General features: G+C 37.2%; 1 protein-coding gene across 1 annotated transcript in view; it reads right to left on the bottom strand.

Moving 5' to 3' along the window:
• Positions 1-27,088, bottom strand: part of ANK3 (ankyrin 3) — a 375,681-nt gene that overhangs the window by 9,115 nt on the left and 339,478 nt on the right. The window contains exons 42-47 of the mRNA XM_052641329.1: positions 24,493-24,871; positions 22,658-22,708; positions 20,154-20,240; positions 11,247-11,330; positions 11,067-11,126; positions 9,531-9,618 (exon numbers count right to left, since the gene is read on the bottom strand). Of these exons, the coding sequence (XP_052497289.1) occupies positions 9,553-9,618; positions 11,067-11,126; positions 11,247-11,330; positions 20,154-20,240; positions 22,658-22,708; positions 24,493-24,871 (727 nt within the window). The 3' untranslated portion in view covers positions 9,531-9,552. The remainder of the gene's footprint in view (positions 1-9,530; positions 9,619-11,066; positions 11,127-11,246; positions 11,331-20,153; positions 20,241-22,657; positions 22,709-24,492; positions 24,872-27,088) is intronic.

The raw sequence follows: 27,088 nt of genomic DNA, 5'->3' as shown, positions 1-27,088 counted from the left end.
GAGTAGAGTTCCCTGTGCTACAGAGTAGGTCCTTGTCGTTTACCTGTTTTATATATATTGTTGCTGTTTAGTTGCTCAGTTGTGTCCATCTCCTTATGACCACATGAACTGTAGCCCACCACATTCCTCTGTCCATGGGGATTTTCAGGCAAGAATACTGGAGTGGGTGGCCAGCATTTTATATATAGTAGTGCATGTGTTAATCCCAAACTCCTAATTTATATCCCTGACCCCACTTCTCTTAACACTACTTTTAATAATAATAGCTGAGTGCTTACTATGGGCTTGCCAGTCACTATTTTAAGTGATATACATAGAGTAACTCATTTAATTCTAGCAATAACTCTATGAGATATGTTACTCTTATCCTAATAGAGGCCAAGAAATTAAGGCAGAGAAGCTAAATAGGTTAGTCAAGCTTACACAGCTAGTAAGCCTGTGGTTTATCTTCACTCAGGCCACTTCTATACCACATTAACATCATTAGCCTACATTTCTCTTCCTCATTACTGACAAACACTGAAGCACTACAGATTGACCTATTTCAATCTCTAATTTTATTTTTCTCCTCTTACAGTCTATAGTTTCATTAGTGATTACACACAAGTTCACAGTCTCACTCCCTTTATAGAGTTAATCTGGTTGTTACACTTCTAAAACTTTCCTCACATCTGCCCTCAACTTTCTATTCTTTCTGCCAGGGTTCAGGCCCTCGTTGTGTCTCATAGCTGAGTTCCTCGTGTTCAAACTCTCCTCCCACTAACTCCCTTTCCTACCACTAGGGTTACCTAACTCCCATCTGACTGTATTATTCTCCCACCACAACACTTCCAGTGGTACCCCATGTCTCTAGGATAAAGGCCACAGTCGCGAGCATAGCACGTATCATCACAGTGCCCAGTCTTAAATCCTACTCTGTCTTCAGAAGCCACCTTAAATATGCACTTCCAAGAAGCTTTGCAAGCTCTCCTCCATTGGAGTTTATTACATCTTCCAGTGAATTCTCCTAGCAATTTGTTTATATCTTTTATTGTAGCTCTGTATTTTGACTTGTGTTGTTTACAGTCATGTTTGCCTCTTGGTCTAGACTGTAGTTATGTGTCCTCAAATAAGTAGCAATGCTTGGGATAATGTCTTTTTTTAATTTATATATATATATATATATTTTTTTTTTTTTTTACTGAAGGAAAGTTGATTTACAATGTTGTGTTATTTTCAGGTGTAGAGCAAAGTGATTTTATATATATATATGTATACACATACACACACCTATCTATTCTTCAGATTCGCTTATATGTTACTACAAAATATTGAGTATAGTTCCCTGTATTATACAGTAGGCCCTGGTTGATTATTTTATATATAGTAGTGTATCAATTCCAATCTAATTTCTCCTTCCCTCACCCCTGTTTCCCATTTATAACCATATGCATGTTTTCCGTATCTGTGAGTCTCTTCCTGTCTTGGAAATAAGATCATTGTATTTTTTTTTTTTTAAAGATTTCACATATAAGTAATACGTCTTTCCCTGTTCACCTTAGTGTGACGATCTCCACGTCCATCCATGTTGCAGCAAATGACATTATTTCATTCTTTCTTATGGCTGAGTTGTATTAGGATAATGTCTTAAAGGTGGGACTCTCTTGATCCCAAACACACAGTGTGTCACATGCTAAGAGTAAAGGGGCTCTAAACGTGGGTGATCACTTATTTATAAAAGCCTGTCAGCCAATCTGCATTATAGGAAAGTTTCTTTTATCCACTGATATTAAACCGCAAGGATTAAAATATTTTATGGTAAAACCAAATAAATAAGCTAGAGGGCCAAGGCTGAATATGTAGGCAGTTTTAGATTAGAACAGATAGAACAGCTTGGAGATCTCTAGGAAGGAAGAGGTCAGAGGCAACCTTCTAAAGCTCTGTTCTCTTCAAAATGTTGTTCTCTGGGGCTCAATCCTGAGCCCCTTCTTTGCTCACGTTCACTTTCTCCCTAGGTAATCACATCTATTCTCTGGTGTTCCCTTTCTCTGATGTTCAGGACTCACCTCTTGAGTGAAACACTCCTTTTTATATGTCAAGTCGCAATCTTTCCTCAGAGCTCCAGACTTATGTACTGACAAATGGCCTGAGTTCTTGATAGTTTTAAAACCCATCCTGTTCCTTTTTCCACCACCCACTTGCTTATCCTTGGAACCTGGTGTCATTCTTGACTCAACTCTTCTCCATCCTACCTCCAGGCCATCAGATACCATCAACTTTCCTAAAACTGCAGCCCAGGTCCTAGCCCTGTTATCATGTGGCTTAGCTGGACGATAGCAATAACATCCTAGCTCATCCCCTTCAGTTTATTCTTGTTTTCCCTCCAATCCTTCTCTACATAGCCGATGTGTTTAAAAAAAAAAAACAAACATTAGGTCAGGCTCTTGCTTAAAATCTTTCAAAGGCTTCAACGTCTTAGAATGAAATCCAAATCCTATAGTCTGGCCTATGGTGAAGCATTTCTCACTTCATCATGGGCCTGCCTCAGTCACCACCAGCTCATCAGGCTCTGGGGCACCGATCTTCTTTCGTGTCCCCAAATGTGTTAGGCCTTTTCCTACCTCAAGGCCCTTGCAGTTGTACCCTTTGCTTGGAGTCCTCTTTCCCTTCCCGTTTTCATTGCTGGTGGTACCTATGAGGCCTTAGCATAAATGGCATGACTTTCCCCAGCCCCCAAGGCTAACTATGTTCTTGTGTTAGTCTTCCTTGGATCTTGGACTTCGTATTTTTAGCCTTTAGACATCATGTGTCCCATCTCTTTCCCTTTTGCAGGCTGAGAGATGCAGGAGGGCAGAGGCCATGGAGGTTTTATTCACCTCTGTGTATCTAGGTTTTTCACTCTAAGCCAGGTAGAAGGTCAAATACTTTTTGAAGACATCAATGAAATGAGTTAACGTTTTGACCGTGGGTAATAAAGTATTTCCCCAGCAGGCCTGGGTGCTGTTGCTGCTCCTGGCTTCCATGTGGCTGTGCAATCTTGAGCATTTCCCTGAAAGAGGTTTAAAATGCAGCTGTTCCACAGTCTTTTATGGCATGTATCTGGGGGCCTTCTCATGCCACAGCCTCACTAATCTCTAACGGCATTTTTAAAGTAGACATTTGGAGATTATGGCTGTGCAGGTTTATTTTAAAAAACAAAACCAAAACACTGAGTATTTTCACTGTGGACTGTATGAAGAAATTTACTACAGGTTGCCTTTACACATGTCTTCGATTCAAAATGCTTTTAGGTTTCTGATAATAATCAAATACTGTTTAACTATTAGTATGAGTAACAGTTAAGAGCTAGGCTCTAGATAAGTTCAAGTTTTATTCTTTTGCTCCTTAGCTACAGACCTTGGGTAAGTCATTTAATTTTCCAAACTTCAGTTTCCTCATTTATTAAAAAAGGGATAATAGTATTTACCTTATAGCATTGTTTTGGGGACTACATGAGGTAATTTATGTAATGATCTTACCTGGCATATAGTAATCTCGGATAGGATATGACTATTATTATTATTCATAAGTAACTTCAGAAAGACAGCTTAGTGGAATTGGACACTAAGTGAAGTATCAGTCTTAAGTTCTAGTTCTTCCAATCACAGCTGTGTAACAGAAGAAAGGTCATATGACCTCTCTGAGCCTTAGCATCCTCATCTGTAAAAGGTAGCAATCAAAATCGGTCTGACCTTCCTGGAAGCTTGTTTGAAGAGTAAGACAAAAACGTAAAACCACTTTATAAGGTATAAATCATTATGTATTATGTATAAATCTTTATATTTATTTTCAGCCATCAGCTTTTCCCTTACATTAAAAATAGGATGCCTGTGACTCAGTATTAAAGAAAGGTAGGTGTAGGGTTCAGATAGCTCAAAATTCAACTGGTTATAAAACCAGAATAAAAATTTTAATGTTACCATCTGATATTCAGTGAAATTTGGCCACATTCCATGTGCTTATTAGTTGTTGTTCTGTTAAAAAAAAAAAAGACAGCCAGCAGTCTCATATATTTGCAAATTGATTTTTCCAGAGCACACATTCAGTGTCCTGGAATTATAGGCAGTATTCTTGGATTCATTTCCTAAGTTCACTTATGAAAGGTAAATACCACCCTGGAGAGTAAAATGAGGCTTGCAGTCAAATCACTGTTCTTTCCATCGGACACATTTAGTTTGCTTTACATTGAAGCTATTTTCACATTCATATGAATGCTCCTATTGAGTTTCTCTTTCCTTTGAGTGGTGTAGCAAATGAGCCAAAGCCAAGCCCACTGCTTTATGGAGTGGATTATTTATCATTCTGATGTCTCTTGTATATTTTTGACAAGTCATTTCTGTATTAATTTGTTCTAAATGACCCTGGAAGCCTAACATTTTCACATGTTTTTTGGTGTCATTTATTCATAGATATTAGGTATATGTTACTCTAGAAAAATGACTTCACTTGTGTAGATAACCTTTTTGGTTCTTTCCTACTCAGAGTCTGACTCTATGATTGAACAAGTTACTAAACTTTTAGGGGCATAATAAAGCTGACAGCTAACTGAACTCTTCTAGTTTTATTTATCACTTACAATTGCTTAAACAGAGTGAATGGCAAATTCATGCTTAGTGTTTTATTAATCTGCCATATAGCCGAAGCAATCTTTTAACTGATTAATAAAGTTGTGATAGTTTCAGGTGGACAGCAAAGGGACTCAACCATACGTATACATGTATCCATTCTCCCCCAAACTCGCCTCCTATCCAGGCTACACATAACACTGAGCAGAGTTCCCTAGTTGGTTATCCATTTTACATATAGCAGTCTGTACATGTCCATCCCAAACTCTGTCTCCCCCTCAAATCCTTCCCTCTGGCAACCATAAGTTATTTCTCTAAGTCTGTGAGTCTGTTTTGTAAATAAGTTCCTTTGTATAATTTCTTTATAGATTTTACATGTCATACAATATTAGTCCTCTGATTTGCTTCACTCAATATAACAATATATAAGAAAAACTCAGCAGTGGCCACAGGACTGGAAAAGGTCAGTTTTGATTCCAATCCCAAAGAAAGGCAATGCCAAAGAATGTTCAAACTACTGCATAATTGCACTCATCTCACATGCTAGTAAAGTAATGCTCAAAATTCTCCAAGCCAGGCTTTAGCAATACGTGAACCGTGAACTTCCAGATGTTCAAGCTGGTTTTAGAAAGGGCAGAGGAACCAGAGATCAAATTGCCAACATCCGCTGGATCACTGAAAAAGCAAGAGAGTTCCAGAAAAACATCTATTTCTGCTTTATTGACTATGCCAAAGCCTTTCATTGTGTGGATCACAATAAACTGTGGAAAATTCTTCAAGAGATGGGAATACCAGACCACCTGACCTGCCTCTTGAGAAATCTGTATGCAGGTCAGGAAGCAACAGTTAGAACTGGACATGGAACAACAGACTGGTTCCAAATAGGAAAAGGAGTATGTCAAGGCTGTACATTGCCACCCTGCTTATTTAACTTATACACAGAGTACATCATGAGAAATGCTAGGATGGAAGAAGCACAAGCTGGAATCAAGATTGCTGGGAGAAATCTCAATAACCTCAGATATACAGATGACACCACCCTTATGGCAGAAAGTGAAGAGGAACTAAAAAGCCTCTGATCAAAGTGAAAGAGGAGAGTGAAAAAGTTGGCTTAAAGCTCAACATTCAGAAAACGAAGATCATGGCATCCAGTCCCATCACTTCACAGGAAATAGATGGGGAAACAGTGGAAACGGTGTCAGACTTTATTTTTCTGGGCTCCAAAATCACTGTAGATGGTGATTGCAGCCATGAAATTAAAAGATGCTTACTCCTCGGAAGGAAAGTTATGACCAACCTAGATAGCATATTAAAAGGCAGAGACGTTACTTTGCCAACAAAGGTCCATCTAGTCAAGGCTATGGTTTTTCCAGTGGTCATGTATGGATGTGAGAGTTGGATTGTGAAGAAAGTTGAGTGCTGAAGAATTGATGCTTTTGAACTATGGTGTTGGAGAAGACTCTTGAGAGTCCCTTGGACTGCAAGGAGATCCAACCAGTCCATCCTAAATGGGACCAGTCCTGGGTGTTCATTGGAAGGACTGATGTTGAAGCTGAAACTCCAATACTTTGGCCACCTGATGTGAAGAGTTGACTCATTGGAAAAGACTCTGATGCTGGGAGGGATTGGGGGCAGGAGGAGAAGGGGACGACAGAGGATGAGATGGTTAGATGACATCACTGACTCGATGGACACGAGTTTAGGTAAACTCCAGGAGTTGGTGATGGACAGGGAGGCCTGGCGTGCTGCGATTCATGGGATCGCAAAGAGTTGGACATGACTGAGCAAATGAACTGAACTGAACTGAACTGATGTTGCTACAAATGGCATTATTGCATTCTTTTTAATTAGCCAAAGAAATCTTGAGAAAGAAGAACAGGGCTAGCGGTACAATGCTCCTTGACTTCAGGCTATATTACAAAGCTATAGTAATTAAAACAGTATGCTACTAGCACAAAAACAGACACAGATCAATGGAACAGACTAGACAGCCCCAAAATAAACCCACACGTTTATGGTCAATGAATCTATGGCGAAATAGGCAAGAATATACAATGGAGAAAAGACAGTCTCTTCAATAGGTGATGCTGGGAAAATTGGACAGCCACATGTAAAAGAATAAGAATAGAACATTTGTCACAACATACAAAAAGAAAACTATAAGAATAGATTAAAGGCCTAAAAGTAATACTGGAAACCATAGAAGTCCTGGAAGAAAACACAGAATACTTTTTGACATAAACTGTAGCCATAATTTTTTTGGATATGTCTCCTAAGGCAACAGAAACAATAGCAAAATAAGTGAGTCAAAATAGTGAATAAGGAAGATGTGGTGTATATATATATGGAATGGAATGTTTAAAAAGTAAAATTTTGCCATTTACAACAACATAGATGGACCTGGAGAATATTATGGTTTATTTATTTTTTAGTCCACATATAAGTAATTACAGAATATAGCAAAATATAGACTCACAGCTATAGAGAACAAACCACTAGTGACCAGTGGGGAGAGGGAAGGCAGAAGGGACAAGACAAGGGTAGGAGATTAAGAGGTACAGACTAATGTGTGTAAAATAAATTAGCTACAAAGACATATTGTGCAGCACAGTGAAATATAGCCAGTATTTTACAAAAACTTTAAATGGAGTATAAGCTATAAAAATTTTGAATGGAGTACAGTCTATAAAAACTTTGGATCACTGTGTTATGCATCTGAAACTAATATTGTAAATCAGCTACACCTCAGTTAAAAAAAAAATATGTCTTCTACTAGGTTCAGCTGTAAGACATGAATAATGGGTGGGTTCATTCTAGATATTGCCTCACTGATGTTATCCTTAATTTTCTCATCCCTCACCCTTATCATCTGACAAAAAGCAATTCATGTCACTATCTCTTGATTTAGCCTTACTGTCCCTACCTCTTATAATCCTTACTGCCCAAGCCAGCATCTTCAGTAGTTTAACAGGTTATCTGCTCATCTATTATTGCCACCTCCCTTCATTCTGTGTCTTGCAGCTAGAGTAAGTGATGCAAAACCTAGACTTTTAGTGGAAAGAGGCTTATGAGACCTGAATCTTTCCTACCTCTCCAGACACAATGCCAAAACCTTCTCACAGCTGCACTGACCTGTTCTCCCTTCTTGTTTCTTTCTCCTTCTGGCCTTTGCAAAATGCAGTAGCCTGTGCCTGGAAGGCTACCCCAAACACCATCCAGTTTCTTCCTCTTTACCCAACTGAATCCTATTCACCCTTTAGAACAGCTCAAGCATCATTTTCTCAAAGAAAACATTCCCTGTCACCTCAGACCAGGTCAGATATCCGGTTAACAGGGTTAAGAGTGTGGGCTCCGGAGCTGCCCGTTAGGGTTTGTATCCTATTTCTGCCAGTTTTTATTTAGCTGACCTTGGGCAATTCTGAGCCTGTTCAATGGGGATGATAAAGCTGCCAATCCAAGAGGAGTGACTGTGAGAATAAAGTGAAGGGTACACCTGGAACACTGGACGAGTGTGTATAGCAAACATTGTTCTTTCCAGAGCTCTCTGCAGTTCCTAGGAGTTTTCTCAAAGCCTTAAATACTGAAACGACTGACTATCATGAAATTTCCAAACGTAAGGTCAGTGAGGGCCAGTACCTCCCTGGTGTTGTTTACCAGTGATTCCCCAGTGCCTTAGGCAGAAAGCCTCATGGAGAGAAAGTGAAATCAATCCTTAAGTGAATAAACAGGCAAATAATAAGAGTTTTTTTTGGAGGTGGAGGGATTAAGAATTTCTTTGGGTCTTAGTTACAGTCACCTCACATACAAAATTTGGAGCAACGAGACTCTGATTTCTCAGTTCCTTATGGCAACACTCCAAATACCAGGATTCTGGTAACTGGGGAACAGCAGATGAATGGAAGTGGAAGCTGGGATCTCTTTGCTCTTTGTTTCTGGGGGCTAAGAAAACTCTTGGTGAACAGCCCTAAGAACTCATCCAGCTTTGTCTCACAGACTTACAAAGAGCTTTTCAAAGCTCTGTCTGTTTTTTCACCCCATATGGGCTTTCTAATTGTGGTTCCGTAGGAAGAACTAACACAAAGTAAAGTTCAGAAAACAATGTTAAAGGAAAACACCCTTCTTTCTGAAGAAAAATTCAGACAACTTTAAACAAAGCTCACTAAACATTTTACCTTACAAAACACAGTCGTCCCATTAGCCTATTTAATTTGCTTTGTTTATACAAAATATATTAAGTAGTATATAGAGATTTCAGTCACTCCATTTAAACTTGGCAACCAATATATTCCAACCAAAATTATATTCTCAGATGCTGTTCTGCAAAAATGGTGGGAAACTGAATCAATACAACTTTCCAAGTACATTTATAGGAGCTATTTGTTGCCGAATAACCTTCCTGTTAGAATGAATAAAGCTACTGCGTCTTAAACACAGCCTTCACTCTTTGAGGAGACTCACTGATCAATATTTACATTTGCTTCTGAAAACATCATTCACATTTAAATTCCTGACTAATTTGTGAAGAGAAAGTTTATGGACTGTGAGCTGGAGGCCATAGCTTTAGTGTGTGTGTGTCTGGGCACCCCCGGTGGCTCAGTGGTAAAGCATCTGCCTGCCAATGCAGGAGACAATGCCTGGGTTCGATCCCTGGGTCAGGAAGATCCCTGGGAGAAGGAAATGGCAACCCACTCCAGTATTCTTGCCTGGGGAAATCCCATGAACAGAGGAGCCTGGCAGGCTAGTTCACGGGGTCACAAGAGTCAGACACAGCTTAGCGACTAAACAACAACAACAGTGTTTGTATACACAAACATAAAAATGACTGCAACTGTATACTGGATATTCAAAGCTGTAATTCCATGAAAAAGAGAGGAAGGGTGGAGGAGGTATGGATCCCTTATTTCGTGAAATTAGGTGTGCTGCTGTTGTTGATTTGAGCACACTTACCACCTTGGTTGGCCGTTTACTGTTATGAGTGGCTCTTCTTTTCCACTTGACGGACTTCTTTCTTCATCTTCACCTTATAACCTTCTCCCTGTTTTGAAAGGAATGTACAGATTAAGATTTCATGGTGAAAGAGTTTTCATTGAAAAGCAGGTTCCGTTCTGGTTCCTTGAGGCTAGATTAGGGTAAGTGAGACACAGTTTAAAGCACTTTGTCACTTCATGTCCAAAAATACCATCTATTTACCTTAACCACACAGCTCAGCAGCATCAAGGCAAGCTGGAGAGCGCCATCAGAATGAATACCATGTTACTATACTTCACAATCATTCATTCTATTAGTGATCATTCAAACAGCCTGTCCATTTCCTGTGAAGCTAATCACTAAAGCTCTCAAGGCACTAAAGCTCTCAAGGCACTCAAACCCCAGTTGTAAAAAAATATTAGTAAGTTATAATTTATGCCTTTTAAAGTCAGCAGAATGTTAAGTAATCTGTTGTAATGAGACGGAAATTTCTCAGTGAAGCACTCATCATGAACTAAACACCGTGGAAGTGCTGTCGGGCTGAGAGACACTTTTTCCTTTTTAATTCGTGAAATTACCACGCCCTTCCTCTTACTCCTGACAAAGTAGGCATCCTTTTTCCATAAAACAAGACCTCTCTTCACTGAGCATCAAGGACACACTTCTCTGTGAGCAAAGTGGTTGCACAAATGCTCAGCTTTTAACCTACTTAAAACAGAAAACACAGTAGTCCTTCCAATTTTCTGAATTACTCCTTCTCAGAAATTTTCAGTTTAGTTTTTTCTTATGTAAACACAGGTATTGAAGTTTCCTTTTTTTTAATGAAAAGGCTAAGGTCTGAGAAAGGAAAGAAATGAAAAATAACCAGAGATGTTTTCTCTGGGAGTTAGAGATTCATTTGCTGAGTTACGCTGCTCGGTGATGACTTTGGTTCTTTAACTGGTACAGGGGAGATGGGCTGTTGTTAACCCAAAGAGGAAAATCCTTTTCAGGTTAAGATGGGGGAGAAGGGGATTTGTATTCCCCTGTAGAATATACTGGAAAGAGAAAATGTTTAGATTCAATGTAAGGATCTTATGACAAGCTTTTATCATTCTGACTTTTAATTAAACCTTATGCATCTGCTGGAAACAAGTGCTGTCTCTCCGGGTCCTAGGCAGGCACTGGGCTGCAGGTAAAGTACTGGGTCGGGAGGGCTAGGGTTGGGGATGGCCAAGGGATTTGGTTGTGGTGGAGGGTTTTTAAATTTTCTCTCCCATGCTTGAACTGGCACATTCCATCCTCCATCAATGAAATACTCTCTGTGAAAACTCCAAAGATAGTAAAAGTATATGGTGTTAAAGAATGTTAGGAAGGAAAGTCTTTTTCTTTGACCCTGATCAAATACACAAGATGTCAAAAGCAGCAAATGCTTCAAGCTGCCACACTGCAGATGCCAGGCTGTTAGCAGCATATTCTAAAGCATTCACAAAGCTTTTATCCTCTACTTTCTTTTTGACAGTCCCTGTCCATTACCACGTCATCATGTTTTCTCTCTTGTGGGATAACAATTCGTCTTAGTACTTTCCGAGTGATCTGTATAGGAAGCAATAGTGAAAAGGAGAGCTTTTTCTCTTTTGTTTTAAGAGCTGACACTATAGCAAACAAATAGAAAATCTAAACCCAAGAGAAGCATGAAATCCCGTTGGTGATTACTTTTCTGGTGATGAGGTTGCCTTCTTCATCAGTAAACTGTTCTTCTGTGACAGATTCACCAGGAATGGTTTTTGCTTCCTCTCCCTAAAGGATGTGGCATAAAGATTAGCTTTAAACTAGATGCATAGATCTCCACACCACTCCATACACCACACACATGCTCTGTGGAATTTTAGAAAAAGAAGGTATAAAACTCTACTTGCTATTCTAGGGCAAGGGGAGAAGACTGACTCCATGGAATTATTTAGCAGTCAACAACATTCAAAGCATTAAACCTCAAATACGTATAAGAATGATGGTTAGCAACAAACTCCAAGAAGGAAGAATTTGAAAATATGTAATCATAGAATGCAGTTATACATCGATAGACAAACAAAAAGGTTTTATTTGTTGAAAAAAGATTTAGCTAATGATTAGAGCTCTAATTAGATTATTTCACTTTGAATAAATGTTTCTTCACTAGTTCTACCAAATCTCTCATTTTGGTGGATTGCCTTGTATCTAATTTGAATTGAGGTAGCACCTTAGTTGGGGTATTATATTAATCACTCTTTGTTTAATTTTAAAATTCCTTTACTGAGGGTAATATGTACATTTTTTTCAAGTACTGTGAGAAAAGTTGAGAGTACAGAGAAAAGCTTATTTTTTTCTAGACTTAGCCTTTCATAAGTTGTATATGATAACTATGTCTGATGAAGTACATAGTTTCAGAATATCATCTTTAAGTGAAGGAATCCTCTGTGATGACTGATTAATTACTTAAGGAACGTATGATGGCATCTTTCAGGTAGTGACTGCTATCTGATTTAGAAGAGGAAATTGTCAAGGTTCTTTCTCTGGTGAGTTAAAAAAAAGGGAATAAATTCTTAACTTGCCAAAGTAGCCTCATATTTTCCTGCTAATAGCTCAGTAGATTTAGATGGTTCCTTAATACCTATTGGGCTTCCCTGGTGGCTCAGAGGTTTAAGTGTCTGCCTGCAATGTGGGAGACCCAGGTTCGATCCCTGGGTCGGGAAGATCCCCTGGAGAAGGAAATGGCAACCCACTCCAGTACTCTTGTCTGGAGAATCCCATGGAGGGAGGAGCCTGGTAGGCTACAGTCCATGGGGTTGCAAAGAGTCAGACACGACTGAGCGACAAACTACTACTACTAACTACTTAATACCTATTAGCTTTATGATTATATGATAAGAAAAACCACTCAGCAAAAATGGGATTGTATTTATAACACATTACCTTCTTCACTGGTGTCAACGTTAGGTCAGTCTCACTTAAGATTTTTGGGGAATAAGAACAAACACCTTAAGTGCAGACCCACTTTAGAGACCTGCTGAATTGTAGTAAAACTTCTTGTTGAAGAGGTGACTTGGGCAATGCAATAGTACTATGTACTATAGTTATTGTACCCTGTACTTTTTTCTTTTCTTTTTTTTTTAAAGGAAAAATGGCAAATCTTGATGAAGACAGCTGAGTTTCTGGGAGAGTCAGGATTCTCATTCTTTTAACGTTACTGTCATGGGAAAGGTGGTAGTTCTGAGAATTTTTCCAGTGTCTGCTGATGGTGAGAAATTCTATGATTGTTTTTATTACAGCCCGTAGAAGGGAAGTTCTGGTTTAAAATAACAAAGACTAACTGAAATCTACCTTATTTGGCTAACAAAATTCTTTTTTTTTTTTTTAAGAAATGACTTTGTTTTTTTATAGATTGTGGGCTCATAGGTCATGCATGGGACATTTGACTCATTTTACCTCACTGGAGTACAGAGATGGGATGAAAATAAAATAAGATGTTTCTTGTTGTTCATGCTTGTTTAATTCATCTTGAACCTTGTTTATGACTAATTTCATTCAGCACAGTTAAGAGAGGGAAGGAAATAGAAAAATATGTAGAGGTGTCCTGCCTGAAGCACTAAAAATCTGTAAAAAGTTCTTAAGGAGTATTATTTATGTTTCGCATGGTTGGTCAAGAGATACTTGGAATAACAGGCACGTCTGGCCTTGGGGTACAAAATGACGCAGGCAAAGGCCAGAACACACTGGTCAAAGCAAATATCTTTTCCAGTGACCCAAGAGATGAGTCTACCTATGAATATTACCAGATGGTCAACACCAAAATCAGGTTAATTATATTCCTCGTAGCCAAAGACAGAGAAGCACTATACAGTCACTAAAAACAAGACCTGGAGCTGACTGTGGCTCAGATCATGAGCTACTTATTGCAAAATTCAGGCTTAATTTGAAGAAAGTAGGGAAAACCACTAGGCCATTCAGGTAAGACCTAAATCTAACCCCTTATGATTATACAGTAGCGGTGATAACTAGATATATGAAGATTTGGTAGAGTGAAGAACTATGGACAGAGGTTTGTAATGTTATATAGGAGGCAGTGACCAAAACCATCCCAAAGAAAAAGAAATGCAAGAAAGCAAAGTGGTTGTCTGAGGAAACTTTACAGATAGTTGAAGAAAGAAGAAAAACAAAAGGTAAGGGAGAAAAGGAAAGATATACCCAACTGAATGCAGTGTTCCAGAGAATAGCAAGGATAGGTAAGAAAGAGTTCTTAAATAAACAATGCAAAAAACAGAGACAAACAATAGAATGGGAAAGACTAGAAATCTCTTAAAGAAAATTGGAGAGATTAAGGGGACATTTTATGCAAAGATGGGCATGATAAAGGACAGAAATGGCAAGGACCTAAAAGGAGCAGAAGAGATTAAGAAGAGGTGGCAAGAATACACAGAAGAACTGTACATAAAAAAGTCTTAATGACCTGGATAACCATGATGCTGTGGTCACTCACCTAGAGCCAGACATCCCAGAGTGTGAAGTCAAGTGGGCCTTAGGAAGCATTACTACGAACAAAGCTAGTGGAGGTGATGGAATTCCAACTGAGCTATCTCAAATCCTAAAAGATGATGCTATAAAAATGCTGCACTCAGTATATCACAAATTTGGAAACCTCAGCAGTGGCCACAGGACTGGAAAAGGTCAGTTTTCATTCCAGTTCCAAAGAAGGGCAATGCCAAAGAATGCTCAAAGACTGTACAGTTGAGCTCATTTCACATGCTAGCAAGGTTATGCTCAAAATCCTTCAGCATATGTGAACTAAGAACTTCCAGCTGTCCAAGCTGGGTTTCAAAGAGGCAGGGAAACCAGAGATCAAATTGTCAACATTCACTGGATCATGGGGAAAGCAAGGGAGTTCCAGGAAAACATCTACTTTTGCTTCACTGACTACGCAACAGTCTTTGACTGTGTGGATCACAACAAACTTTAGAAAATTCTTAAGAGATCGGAATACCACACCACCTTACCTGTCTCCTGAGAAACCTGTACGCAGGTCAAGAAGCAACAGTTAAGAACCAGACATAGAACAACAGACTGGTTCAAAATTTGGAAAGGAGTATAACAAGGCTGCATACTGTCACCCTGCTTATTTAACTTTTATGCAAAGTACATCATGTGAAACGCCTGGGCTGAATGAAACACAGGTTGGTTGTTTTCTCCTGCAATCAACATTGCTGGGAGAAATATCAACAACCTCAGGTATGTAGATGATACCACTCTAATGGCAGAAAATGAAAAGAAACTAAAGAGACTCTTGATGAGGGTGAAAGAGGAGAGTGAAAAAGCTGGCTTTAAACTCAATATTGAAAAAACTAAGATCATGGCATCTGATCATACCATTACTTGATGTCAAATAGAAGGGAGAAAAGTGGAAGCAGTGACAGACTTTACTTTCTTGGGCTCCCAAATCACTGCAGATGGTGACTGCAGTTATGAAATTAAAAGACACTTGCTCCTTGCAAGGAAATCTATGACAAATCTAGTGTTAGCTGCTCGGTCGTGTCTGACATTTGTGACCCCTGGACTGTACCCCACCAGGCTCTTCTGTCCATGAAATTCTCCAGGCAAGAAAACTGTAATGGTTAGGTATTCCCTTTTCTAGGGTATCTTCCCAACCCAGAGATCAAACCCATCAAACTACACTGCATATTAAAAAGCAGAGACAATCACTTTGCTGACAAAGGTCAAAGCTACGTTTTTCCAGTAGTCATGTAGGGATGTGATTGCTGGACCATAAAGAAGGTCCAACTTCTTGAGTGCCAAACAGTTGATGCTTTTGAATTGTGGTGTTGGAGAAAGACTCTTGAGAGTCCCTTGGACTGCAAGGAGATCAAACCAGTCAATCCTAAAGGAAATCAGCCCTGAATATTCATTGGAAGGACTGATGCTGAAGCTGAAGCTTCAATACTTTGGCCAGCTGATGCGAAGAGCCGACTCACTGGCAAAGACTGATGCTGGGAAAGCTTGAAGGCAAAAGAAGGGAGCGGCAGAGATGGTTAGATAGCATCATTGACTCAATGAACATGAATTTGAGCTAACTGCGGGAGAGGCGTTAACAGAGGAGTCTGGCGTACAACAGTCCATCATGGGTTGCAACGAGTCAGGCACAACTTAGTACCTGAACAACAACATGGTTGGTTTTATATATTTAGGAAAAAACATTATTTTACAAGTAAAGGCTTAGAGGCACCAGAAAACTCAAAAAAGGTCAGGAAACATTTAACTATAAACATGAGTAAGTGAGATATGTTTGAGGTAACTATTGGACATGTCCAGGTCCTTGAGTGTTAAGACAAGTCCAGGATCCTAGGAAAATCCATTAAAATTGCCATCTATTAGAGATGGTTACAAAATTGACTCTTCAGTGGGGAAAGATGACAATTTTCAGACAGTCTCTGAAAGACATTTCTAGTAGGTATATCTATAAGCACAGTAAACACATTTATGTATATTGATTTATATTAACAGCCTTAGAAAAAAGCAAAGTCTTGTTTATAAATAACAGGCAATATAGGTTGTTGAGATCTGCTGTGGTATGCAGGCATTATTTCCTACCGAAAATTCATACTATTTATGTATAATTAAAGGTAAAGATACTTATCTTAATCTTAAATGGGCACTAAAAATGGCCAACTAGTGCCTTAATAAGGTCAAAATGAGTTGCATGATTTTTGCAAAACTCACTAGATTTGGGGAGTGGATTAGATAGTAGTTGATTAGATAGACTGGAAAGTTAGTAAGGTGTCACAAAATACATGTAAAATTTTTTTTCATCTTTCATTCATCAGGTAAATTAGAGGCTCTCTGAAGTTCTTGAAAATATTTGTACTTTTAAGTAAATAAAATCTCCATGCTACTTTTGGTAATGGCATTATTTTTGGCAATATCTCCACCTACTTTTTCCTTGCCTATTTCAAAGGAAAATTAGAGCACATATAGTGTCACAGTATCATTCCTGGTAGCCACCTTTATGAAGACTAGCTGTACTTTCTTTTGGAAGTACTGCATTTTAGGATTTCTGTTTTTCTCTTCTTCTTGCATAAAATGAGTAACAACATGAAATGTATGAATTTTGCTTTAATGTATAATTTCAAAAGATGGGATGAGAAAAAAATATATATATAAACTTAGCAAACTGCTAAGCAATATGTATAGTATAACCCATTTTTATATTCCTAGAAACCCACATCCTGGGGATCTATGTACATGTATATTCTATGTACACATACATACTGTTATAGGTATATAAAACAATCTGAAGTTACCTCTGGTAAGTGGAATGAATAAGCTGAACTTTTTTGTACTTTTGAATTGTTCAGTGGGGGAAAACATACATTTAAACGCTTGTTTTGAAAATCAGTAAAACTGCTCAAAAGTAGAAATAAAAATACAGTTGAACTATATAGTAAAAATTCAGTTGTTTGAATCTTATCAAAGTTCACAATGGTTTGAATTAAGGTTTTACCTTTGTAATCATAGAATTTGCTGAGCAAATAATATAAACAAGCTCACAGACACTGGTCAGTTTACTTAAACTGCTTCCAAGCATTTGAAACCACCGTGATATTATATTAGATATGAATAAATGAATATACTTATAAAATTTAAAAATCCTTAAACAAATGGGAGAGTTTAAGTTCATTCATTTCTTAGGGACTTGAGAATATTAAACAAAAAAATTTAAAAATTAGAAAATGAATGAATTCACATATGACATTAAAGAGAAAAATCATAAAATTATGCTTTCATCCTCTTTATTATACAACTTCAATGGCTATAAAGACAGATTTGCCTAGACCTGAGGTAATGGAATCTGCTGCTTCCATTGATACTTCCTGGTGAAAGCTAGCTCTGGAAGTGGGGAGCAACTCTCAGATAGTTTTCAGCTCTAAGATTCTAAGTGCCAAGGGGATTACTACGGCAAACAGTGTAAATATCCTGGTTCAGTCCAAAGTTGGACAGCCTCCATAAAGTAGGTCAAATTCCTAGCATTCCAGCCCCATCAAACAGTTTCCAAGAAAGATAGCCTAATGCTGTCTCTTTCTGTACTAGTGGAAAAGTCTAAGTGACCAAGTGCCTAATTTAATCTAGGAAAAGTTACTCCCTTTCATTTTGTCCTGGAAGAGAATACAGTATTGTGGAAAAGGCAGGTAGAAGGTGCGTCACTAGAGGGCACTGTGTTCTGGTTCCAGAATTTTTAACATCCAGCTGAGTGATTTTGGGTAAATCAATTCCTCTCTAATGCTTGGTTTTATCATCTAGGAGAAGAAATAATTTTAGTCTCAATGACTCCTTTAGGTCCTAACATTCTCATTTTATGTTTTTTTCTTTTTTTTTTAAACAGAGATGGATCCCATGTGACATTTACCATGTCATACTTGCAGTCTCAAGCTCCTTTACATTACAAAGGTAAGAGTGTATGGAATAAAGAGAAAAAGCAAAAGAAATGTGTTCTTTTTCAAGGGCCCCCAAAATCTGATCAGGAAAAAAGTAACCAGAAAGATTTCTATATATATAGTTTACAAAAATTTTTTGTTATACCTGTTATACCTTCCAATTATAATTATAGTTATTCTTTAGCTTTTGACACATATAAAAGACACTTCTCAAAGCTTGTTTAAGTGATTCCATTATTTATACAATGGCCTCCCCATTTATAAAATCTATCTTCTGATGATTCCACTCAACCTCCCTAAAATTACACTGACTTCAAGAAGTGAAGATTTGGAGAGCACACGGTCTCCTGTGTTTTATGAAGCCTATAACATCATAGTGTATTTCAGCCTTTTAAACTTAAGCTCTTAATAAAAATGTTTATATATATATATAATTATATGTTACACTTAAATATATAAATAATTTATGTTAACAAAATTACCTAAAAGCTGACTTGCAAGTGCATGTCTAGAATATTAGGAGACTAAAATAACCCTCATTGACTTAGGGAGGGGGTTGATGTTCCTATTGTTTTGTTTGAGTATTCTCCAGAGTAAAACTTCTCTACATTTTCTCCCACTTTTTATGCAGGATTATGTCTACTTCCTTCTGTCATATGTAGAGGAGTCAACTTCTTTACTGGGCAGCTGTTATAAATGAATGAGGTGAGTTTGATGCAACATGAGTATGTCATATGTTAAGCATAAAGCCATTGTGTCTGGTTTGCTTTGTCTAGATGTTTTACTTTAAAATAGCACTTCTTAAAGAGAGTAATCATGGGACTAGCAAAGCCTGAGCAGAATAATGGCAGAATATTTCAGACTATGTTCTGAAAAAACAAATTAAATACTTCTTCCCTTTAATCCCAGAAAATGTGTGGAAGGTATCTTTATGAGATTATGAGGACTTTATAGATAGCAGGTAATTTGGCTTGCCTACCTGTAATTTTCAAAGAAGTGATGGCACCTATTGAGCTTGAGGTTGATTTGTGGATAATTTAGGATTTAGACAAGGACTTATTTTCTTCTCTGATGTTTCCAGAGTTATTAGAAAAATTAGACTAGAACAGATTTTGCATATTTAGTTCTCTTCTTTCTTCTCATCTACATGAAAAGTATTTATAAGCAGCAGGATTGAGAAGTTTGGGATACATAAGCCAATGTCCCTGCCTCTCTGTTGGGTCTCCTGACATTTTGGAAATGGGTGAAAAGTTTGATAAATGGTTTTCAATAGATATTTCCTTTCCTTTCTTTCTCTTCAGAGCTGCCAACCAAGGAGCGTCAGGTTATTTGGACCACATTCAAGGCGTGTATTGAAAATGGCTTCCTAGTTCTCTGCACTCAAATTATTCTGACATCAAGAAAGATCTCTCTAAAGACACAGTAATGAAGATAAACAGCATACTGCAAGGTGTCTGCGGGATCTCCCATGAACAAGGTCAGTACTTCAAAAGGCCTTTGTGGGGGAAATCAAGATTTATTCATAGTTCAGTTATACTCTAACAGGGTGGAATTACATTTTTCACTTGCAGTAAGACTTGCTTCCCTTACTTAAAAAAATACAGCCTGATTTTTTTGTATGTCAATCAAGTTAAAAACCTTATTTCAGGAAGTTTTGCTTGGTTTACATTGTGTCACATACATCGATGCCAGGCTGTAACACCGAATTCTTAGTCACTGATTGATAAAGAAGAACTGATTTTAACTTAAAAACTGGTAGGACTGAGAAGGGAGCCTTTTCGTTCTTCTCTTTCTTCTTTATCTTAACCTCATACTTCATAAGAGCCTCTGGGATTTTAGTTGAACATTTCATTTGATATGAACTATTCTCTCACCAAGATAGGATCTTTGTTCACACACAGAACACTTCTCCAAGAAAAGCAGTATACAAATGCCAAGAATTCTCAGATAAAATGACAACCACCAGATGTCAAACACAGGCCTAGACAGAATGCTCACTACCATGCGACATGGGTTTTTCCTTTCAGTGGTTGTTTTTACCAGTTTTCAGATATGCAAAGACACACATAGCACCATTTAGTTACCAAGCATGCTGAATTTTCCAAACCACATGGAAGGTTCTAATAATACAGCATTGCCCCACACTGATCTAGCTGTGGGATACCTTTATAATCAAACGTCGGCGAATAACTCGGGTAGTGACTCTCCGTTCCTCCTCTGAGCTTGAATCACTCTCACTGCCTTTCAAGTCCTGATAAATGCATTTTTAGTATAATTTTTACCATCACATTTAAAATAAAAGACATTCTGAGAAAGGAAATCAAGAAAGAATTACTTTTTTACTTGCTAGATCTCCCTCTAAGGAAAATCATGATGTATATTTGTGGAAATCTTAAAAAAATTAAAGTGGAAGGAAATTTTGAGTAGGATTCTAAATGAAATTACTCTGTATATATATGTATGCTGCTACTGCTGCTAAGTTGCTTCAGTCATGTCCGACTCTGTGCGACCCCACAGACGGCAGCCCACCAGGCCCCCGTCCCTGGGATTCTCTAGGCAAGAACACTGGAGTGGGTTGCCATGTCCTTCTCCAATGCATGAAAGTGAAGTGAAACTGAAGTCGCTCAGTCGTGTCCGACTCTTCGCAACCCCGTGGACTGCAGCCTACCAGGCTCCTCTGTCCACAGGATTTTCCAGGCAAGAGTACCAGAGTGGGTTGCCATTGCCTTCTCTGATATGTATGTATATATGTGTATAAGTATTAGTACTTTGGCCACCTCATGTGAAGAGTTGACTCATTGGATCAGACTCTGATGCTGGGAGGGATTGGGGGCAGGAGGAGAAGGGGACGACTGAGGACGAGATGGCTGGATGGCGTCACGGACTCGATGGACGTGAGTCTGAGTGAACTCTAGGAGATGGTGATGGACAGGGAGGCCTGGCGTGCTGTGGTTCATGGGGTCGCAAAGAGTTGGACACGACTGAGCGACTGAACTGAACTGATTAGTATAAAGTATACATAAAATATATATATTTAATTACTTTGACCTTTACCTGCATATATATACTTATGTGTATATATAAATGCAATGCATATATAAATGCGTAAATATACATATGCAGGTAAAGATCAAGATAGTAAAATTGTAAGTTCTTAAAAATAACAATTATGGAGACTTTGGAATCAGAAACTACATACATGCTACTAATTATTAGTTTGGGGAAACAGTATAGATTTAAAACTGGTTTAAAAAAGTATTATACATTTGACATGAATGTATAACCTTACAATTAAGGCCATCTTTGATTTGATCTACAGAAAAAGGCATAGTAGTTCTGATTTTTATGATATTTTGGTCAGATTTGACAACTTTATCAGAAGCTATTTTGAACATTGCAAAAGGTATACAAATATATCAGCATAATTTGCACCTAATACATAATTGGAACTCATAGATGTTTATTCCTTTAGTCAAATGAAAGAATGTAAAATCGGTGAAAGCCTGAGGTTTTAAAGAAATGATATGAAATTAAAACAGAAACATTTCACAGATAACTACAGATAAGAATATGGTAATTATACACAATATTAATTTTTAGGTGATAAGAATAAGAATAAGGAAAAACTACCAAGTGATTGAATCATAAGTCAAAGGGAAATTATCTTCAGTTTTTACTTAAATGTCATGGTCCAGGAGTACATACTGAATAATTTTATTTCTAAATGTTAATGGAAATGATTTTAGTATTTTGTTTTCTAAGTGTACTAGTTATGCCAAATCTGATAGTCTCAGAGATAGAAATTGTAGCTAATATTGGTAAAAATAGGAAAAAATATGTAAAACTGTTAAAGGAGGCATTAGTGTTAGCAAAAATTAATGAAATGTTATTCAAATACAATAGATAATAAAGTAGGCCATTTTCACCAAAGGTAAACTTACCAAATATTCTAAAATGTTACAGTAATATCAACCTTACCTTTGTAGGAATTTTCACCTGAACAAAATACCCTATTGAATAATATGGTGTCAAAAGGAAATAGTTTTTAAGTTACTTACTCCTTGCAAAGCTACTGACTGATAAATTGCCTATTACTTAAAATTTTTTTAAGAAAAGAACCATGCATTCTGGACACTTAGAATGATCTAAATATTGTGAAAGGGGGGGCCTTACAATGGCTAAAAAATGCAGAAAAAGGTAAGACAGATTCATCTTGCAAAAGCATTACTGAGCATTCAGCGATTAATAGATTAGATGAGGCATAAGAGAAAGTTAAACCTGAATTATCCATACACAGAATCTTAGACTGGGGAAAGATTTTCACTGAGACATTTAAAAGCAGAAGAACATATGTTAATGCAAACATTAACGATAAAGCTAGATGTCAATTATATCATAATCCTATCAAGAATCATCTGAGAGCAGCCCCTCACATAAAGAAACTGTGGCCATTTGGCTAATATTTGTTCCATTTGTCTCTGTGGAATCTCTGCCAATATTAAGGTGAAGGGTAGAGAGAAGATGGTAGTACAATCTTGGTCAGGATTCCTTTCAGAGAATTCTCTAGGCAGTGGCACAGAGGGTAACTCGGAGACCAAATGGAATTTTTCTGAGTACTCCTTGCCATGGTTGCTGCATAGAAAGTGGTGGAAAGTAGCAGAATTTTACCTTGTAACAGCAGGCAGTCATCCGTGTAAGAGCTGCACCCGGACTTTTGACCTGATTTTTCAGGGGACAAAAAGGGGGCTGTTTTCTGAGATCATACATCCGATGACCTAGTTGGTTTCTATTGTACTATGGTCTAATCACAGAAGAAACATCCTGAACATCTTCAGATTTCTTGAGAGGTCAGATTCTTATCTTCTGGAAGCTTTAACTTCATTATGAATTGCTATACTCCTGAAGAATTTTTGCATTGGAGTAGGACCAGTGACCGACACTAAAGGCACAAATTCACTGATAAGAAATCTCAAAAACATTTTCTAATAGTGATCATTTTTCCATTATGGATGAATTCAGCTGCATTTCCATCCAGGGTTAAGCCTTTCATTTTCAAATGAAAATGGTTCCCCAGTGGGCCATATGTAGGCACATGTACTACACACATAGAAATATTTACTTACATTATTTTGTCATTTTATTTCAGAACTTTCCTATCAATTTCTAATGGGCTTGTGCAGAATACATTTTCATCGTTAAAACATCACTATGTAGCAACTACCTCCTAGAGCTCCTCACTATAGTTTGTGGGCTCATTTTAAAAGGGAACATTCCATCCAAAGTCATACTGCTTAAATATACTGAGAGTTAACAAAAAGGCAGAAATCAATACTGAAAATAACACTTGTCAGGAAGGAAATGAAAGAAAAGCCCGGGAATTTTACTTCCTCTCACTTTCCTTCCTAACAAGCAGGAAAGTAATCAAAAAAATAGCCTGCAGAAGGGAAAAGGAAAGGATATGATTAGTTAATAAGCTGATAATTAGCTCCTAAGTGATTAGGAGTTTACTAAATTTTTCTAAACTTAAAATTAATCATGGGTTCATTATTTTACAGAAGATTTTTTTCCTACCCAAAACACTGTAGAAGATCTTAAGTAAATTTGATGTTTTATGGAAAACCTCAAGTACTACTATTCCAAAGATGTATAACTCTCAATCTATGTCTACTGCATAGTTCAGGAAAAGACACAAAAATTGAGATAGCAAAAAGCAGTCAAAAATGTAGGGAATAGAACTGATATTAAATTTCTTATATCCATCTATGCATCATAATTTCAATTAAAATTTTTTAATGTCTAAAAATGCTTACCCTCAAAGAATATAGAAATATTATTTCTTATAAAGAAATAAATAATGTAAAGAAATCATATAAATACTAAAAGCAAGCAAATAATTATGTGATGGTAAGGTTTTTAAATTATTAAAAACAAAGATTAAGATAATTGTCAACTTAGATATAAAAGTTATTAAAATGATACTTTTAATGCTACATTTCTAAATGTCATCAATCAACAGTAGTATACCCACCTCATTTTGTTCTTGGGAACTGTGTTCCTTCAATTTTTAAAAAACCCTTTCAGGCAACAGAACTTACAGAGCTCGTAGTTGGGTCACATACTAGGAACTCTAAATTGTGTAAAAGAACCAGTGAGGGAGAGGATAATTATCCTCCATCCTCAACAATGAAGACAAGTCAGGAAATCTAAATCCCAGACAGAATTAATATTGTATCTTAAGATACTTACTACTTAACATCCATGTAATTTCCCTTCTGAAAAATGGTTAAAAAGATGTTTATTCCTAATGAGCAAAGGTATGACAGCACACATTTTACTCAGTACTTTCTTTACTCCCATCGTTAGTGCTACCATTTTTGATGACAAATTTATAATTTGGAAATAGTAAAGAATATTGGGCCCAGTGCTACAAGAGTAATCAAAAACATTGAAGAGTCAGGACTTTGAGATTAAATGACAGCATAGGAGAAGACTAGATGACGTACCTTCTGCTCAGACCCATTGGACCCCTCTTCTTCATGGAGGTTAAGCCTTGGCTTGCCATCTGCAGGAGAAGTCCTACTCATCTTTTTCATACTGACAGGCACACAGGGTTTAGGCTCTTCTATTACAAACTTGCTGGTTTCTTCTAGAGCCTTCTGATACGCTGCTAGTGATGATGCTGGTTCATCAACACGACCAGATCCTTGTATTTTTGGTTTCAGAGTTTCCTTTGCACTCTGTTTCCCTACATCATTTTGGGATTCTGGAAAGTAAGATTTTGTCTTTGCTTCTGGACTGACTTCTGCATGGCTTCCATTTGCTTCAAATTTTCCAGGCTCCCCTTTGAGATAGGAGGTAATGGAATCTCTACACTGGTCAGGGCTGCAACAGAGAAAATGTGGAAATTTACAATGGTAACATATGGCTGCAAATGGGCTTCAGAGGCTCTGAATTTTCAACAACCATGTTTTTAACTATTTTTGGAGATGTATAATAGAAAAGTATAAAAAATCTGGTTATTGGATTTCAAACTGTGGGGGTTTATCATGGGTGTGGGGTAAGGAGATGATACATAGGCTCCAGAAAAGAGATGGAGATCTCAAAATGCTTTTCTGTTATTGCCAATGAAAAAACTGATGACAAAGGACAAAGTGAATTCCTGTGAAGAGAGTTCTGGTGTCCCCAAGAACCCTATGTTCCAGTCTCTGTATGTTTCCAATTGTGAATTTTACCGTCATGCTTTTCCAGACATGGAATAATCAGGAGAACTTACTTGGATTCTCATTTTTGTCCCCTCCTGACCTCTGCTGACTCTCCTTGGGGATGAGGGTGTGGATGCTCACCTGACGCTTCTACTGCCAGTGACAACTGTTTTCCTTTAGATTCTTGAAAATCTTTCTCTTCCATTACTTTCTTTTAAATTGGTTTCTAAGTTGTACTAGTTTCAGTAGACTTTCTATCTTCTAGTTTATATATTGTTTTCAGCATCTTTGATTATTACCAGTAGAATTCTGAAGACAGTAAAAGTGGAGCAATGTTTTCTGTATAATATGTATGTTAAGCATATGTATGTGTATTTCTTATAAATCAGATTCTGAATAAACACCTTTCTCAAAAATATTAATAGCAATCCTATTCCATATGTTTAAGGACAGACAGTCCCAGCATAGTGTAAAGACTCTATATGATAACTATATCTAACTCCTCACTGTATCTAATTTCCTCTTATGCAACTATAAATTATGTGACTATATCTGAACTCAGACATCAAAATTAGTACTATATCTTGTCTCCATCTTCTCTTTTTTTGTAGGCTGAACACAGAATTCATTGATGTTACAATTCTTCAAAAAAGAGTTTTGTGAAATCTGCTTTGCAAATGTCTATACCCTCTTTGGGAATTTTTATTGAGCAAGCAATATGAAAACATTAAATATGATTGTAAAATAAGCCGGGTAAAAAGAACTGATGTTAAGTTTATCACTAGTTGCCACTGAAGTAAAATATATTTTAATCTGATGTGTGTGGAGAGAAAAATAATGCTAACTATTACTGAGAGTCTGTTTGCATCAGTCATTGGGTAGGTATGCTACAGGCTTGCTTTTTCAATCTATAAACCTGTTTGAGGAAAGTAGTAGTATTCTTATCTTTGAAGCCAATGACAGTGATGTTCTTAGAGCTTAGAAATTAAAGTCATAAAGTGTAAAACCTAGTGATGGTGGGGTCTGAACCAGTGTCTGAAGGACACTAGCTCTTACCTTTCTACAGGAAGGCCACTATAAAAAGAGCCAGCTTCATGATTAGGGAATTATTTTAGTTATAAACAAATTTCTATCATGCCAGTATTATTGGGGGTGAAGAATTACATATTAAGTAAATGTCACTTAGTTGTGTCCTACTCTTTGCGACCTCATGGACTGTACAGTCCATGGAATTCTCCAGGCCAGAATACTAGAGTGGGTAGCCATTCCCTTCTCCAGGGGGTCTTCCCAACCCAGGGATTGAACCCAGGTCTCCTGCATTGCAGGCAGATTATTTATCAGCTGAGTCACCCGGGAAGCATATGCTATGTTGCAAATTATATAAAATATTCATGTAGAAAAAAGAAAGGATATATAAAATGTTGTGTTTTTTTTTAGTATGATAAGGACAGATGATTTTTTTTGCTTCTCTGTATTTTCTATGATGAGACATTTAAAAACAATATGTAAAAGAAATTACAAAAATTTCAGTGATGGTTATTGCAAATGATGACATTGTATTGATTTTTAAAATCTATATTTTAAAATTTTGTTTAGTAAGCATATTTATGTTTGAAGTAAGGAAATAATACAAATGCTCATATTTCTATAAGACTTACAATTCTGTTAAAATGAGCATTAATTACTGGCTATGTGAAAAGAATAATAGAACAGGTAATAAAATAGAAAACAGGCTTCTAAAGTAAAGATAGTGCATCCATTTTAGCATGTATAAAACTTTTAATATTTTACTTCAGCTAATTATCAGTAGCTTTAAAAATTATATTTGAGTTCAATGTAACTTTCCCTCTCTAGATTAGCAAAATGAACCAACCTTTCAAGGCATGTATTATTCCAA

This window comes from Budorcas taxicolor, chromosome 5 (assembly GCF_023091745.1).
Source record: "Budorcas taxicolor isolate Tak-1 chromosome 5, Takin1.1, whole genome shotgun sequence".
Taxonomy (NCBI): Eukaryota; Metazoa; Chordata; class Mammalia; order Artiodactyla; family Bovidae; genus Budorcas; species Budorcas taxicolor.
This window is presented reverse-complemented; position numbering and strand designations above follow the sequence as displayed.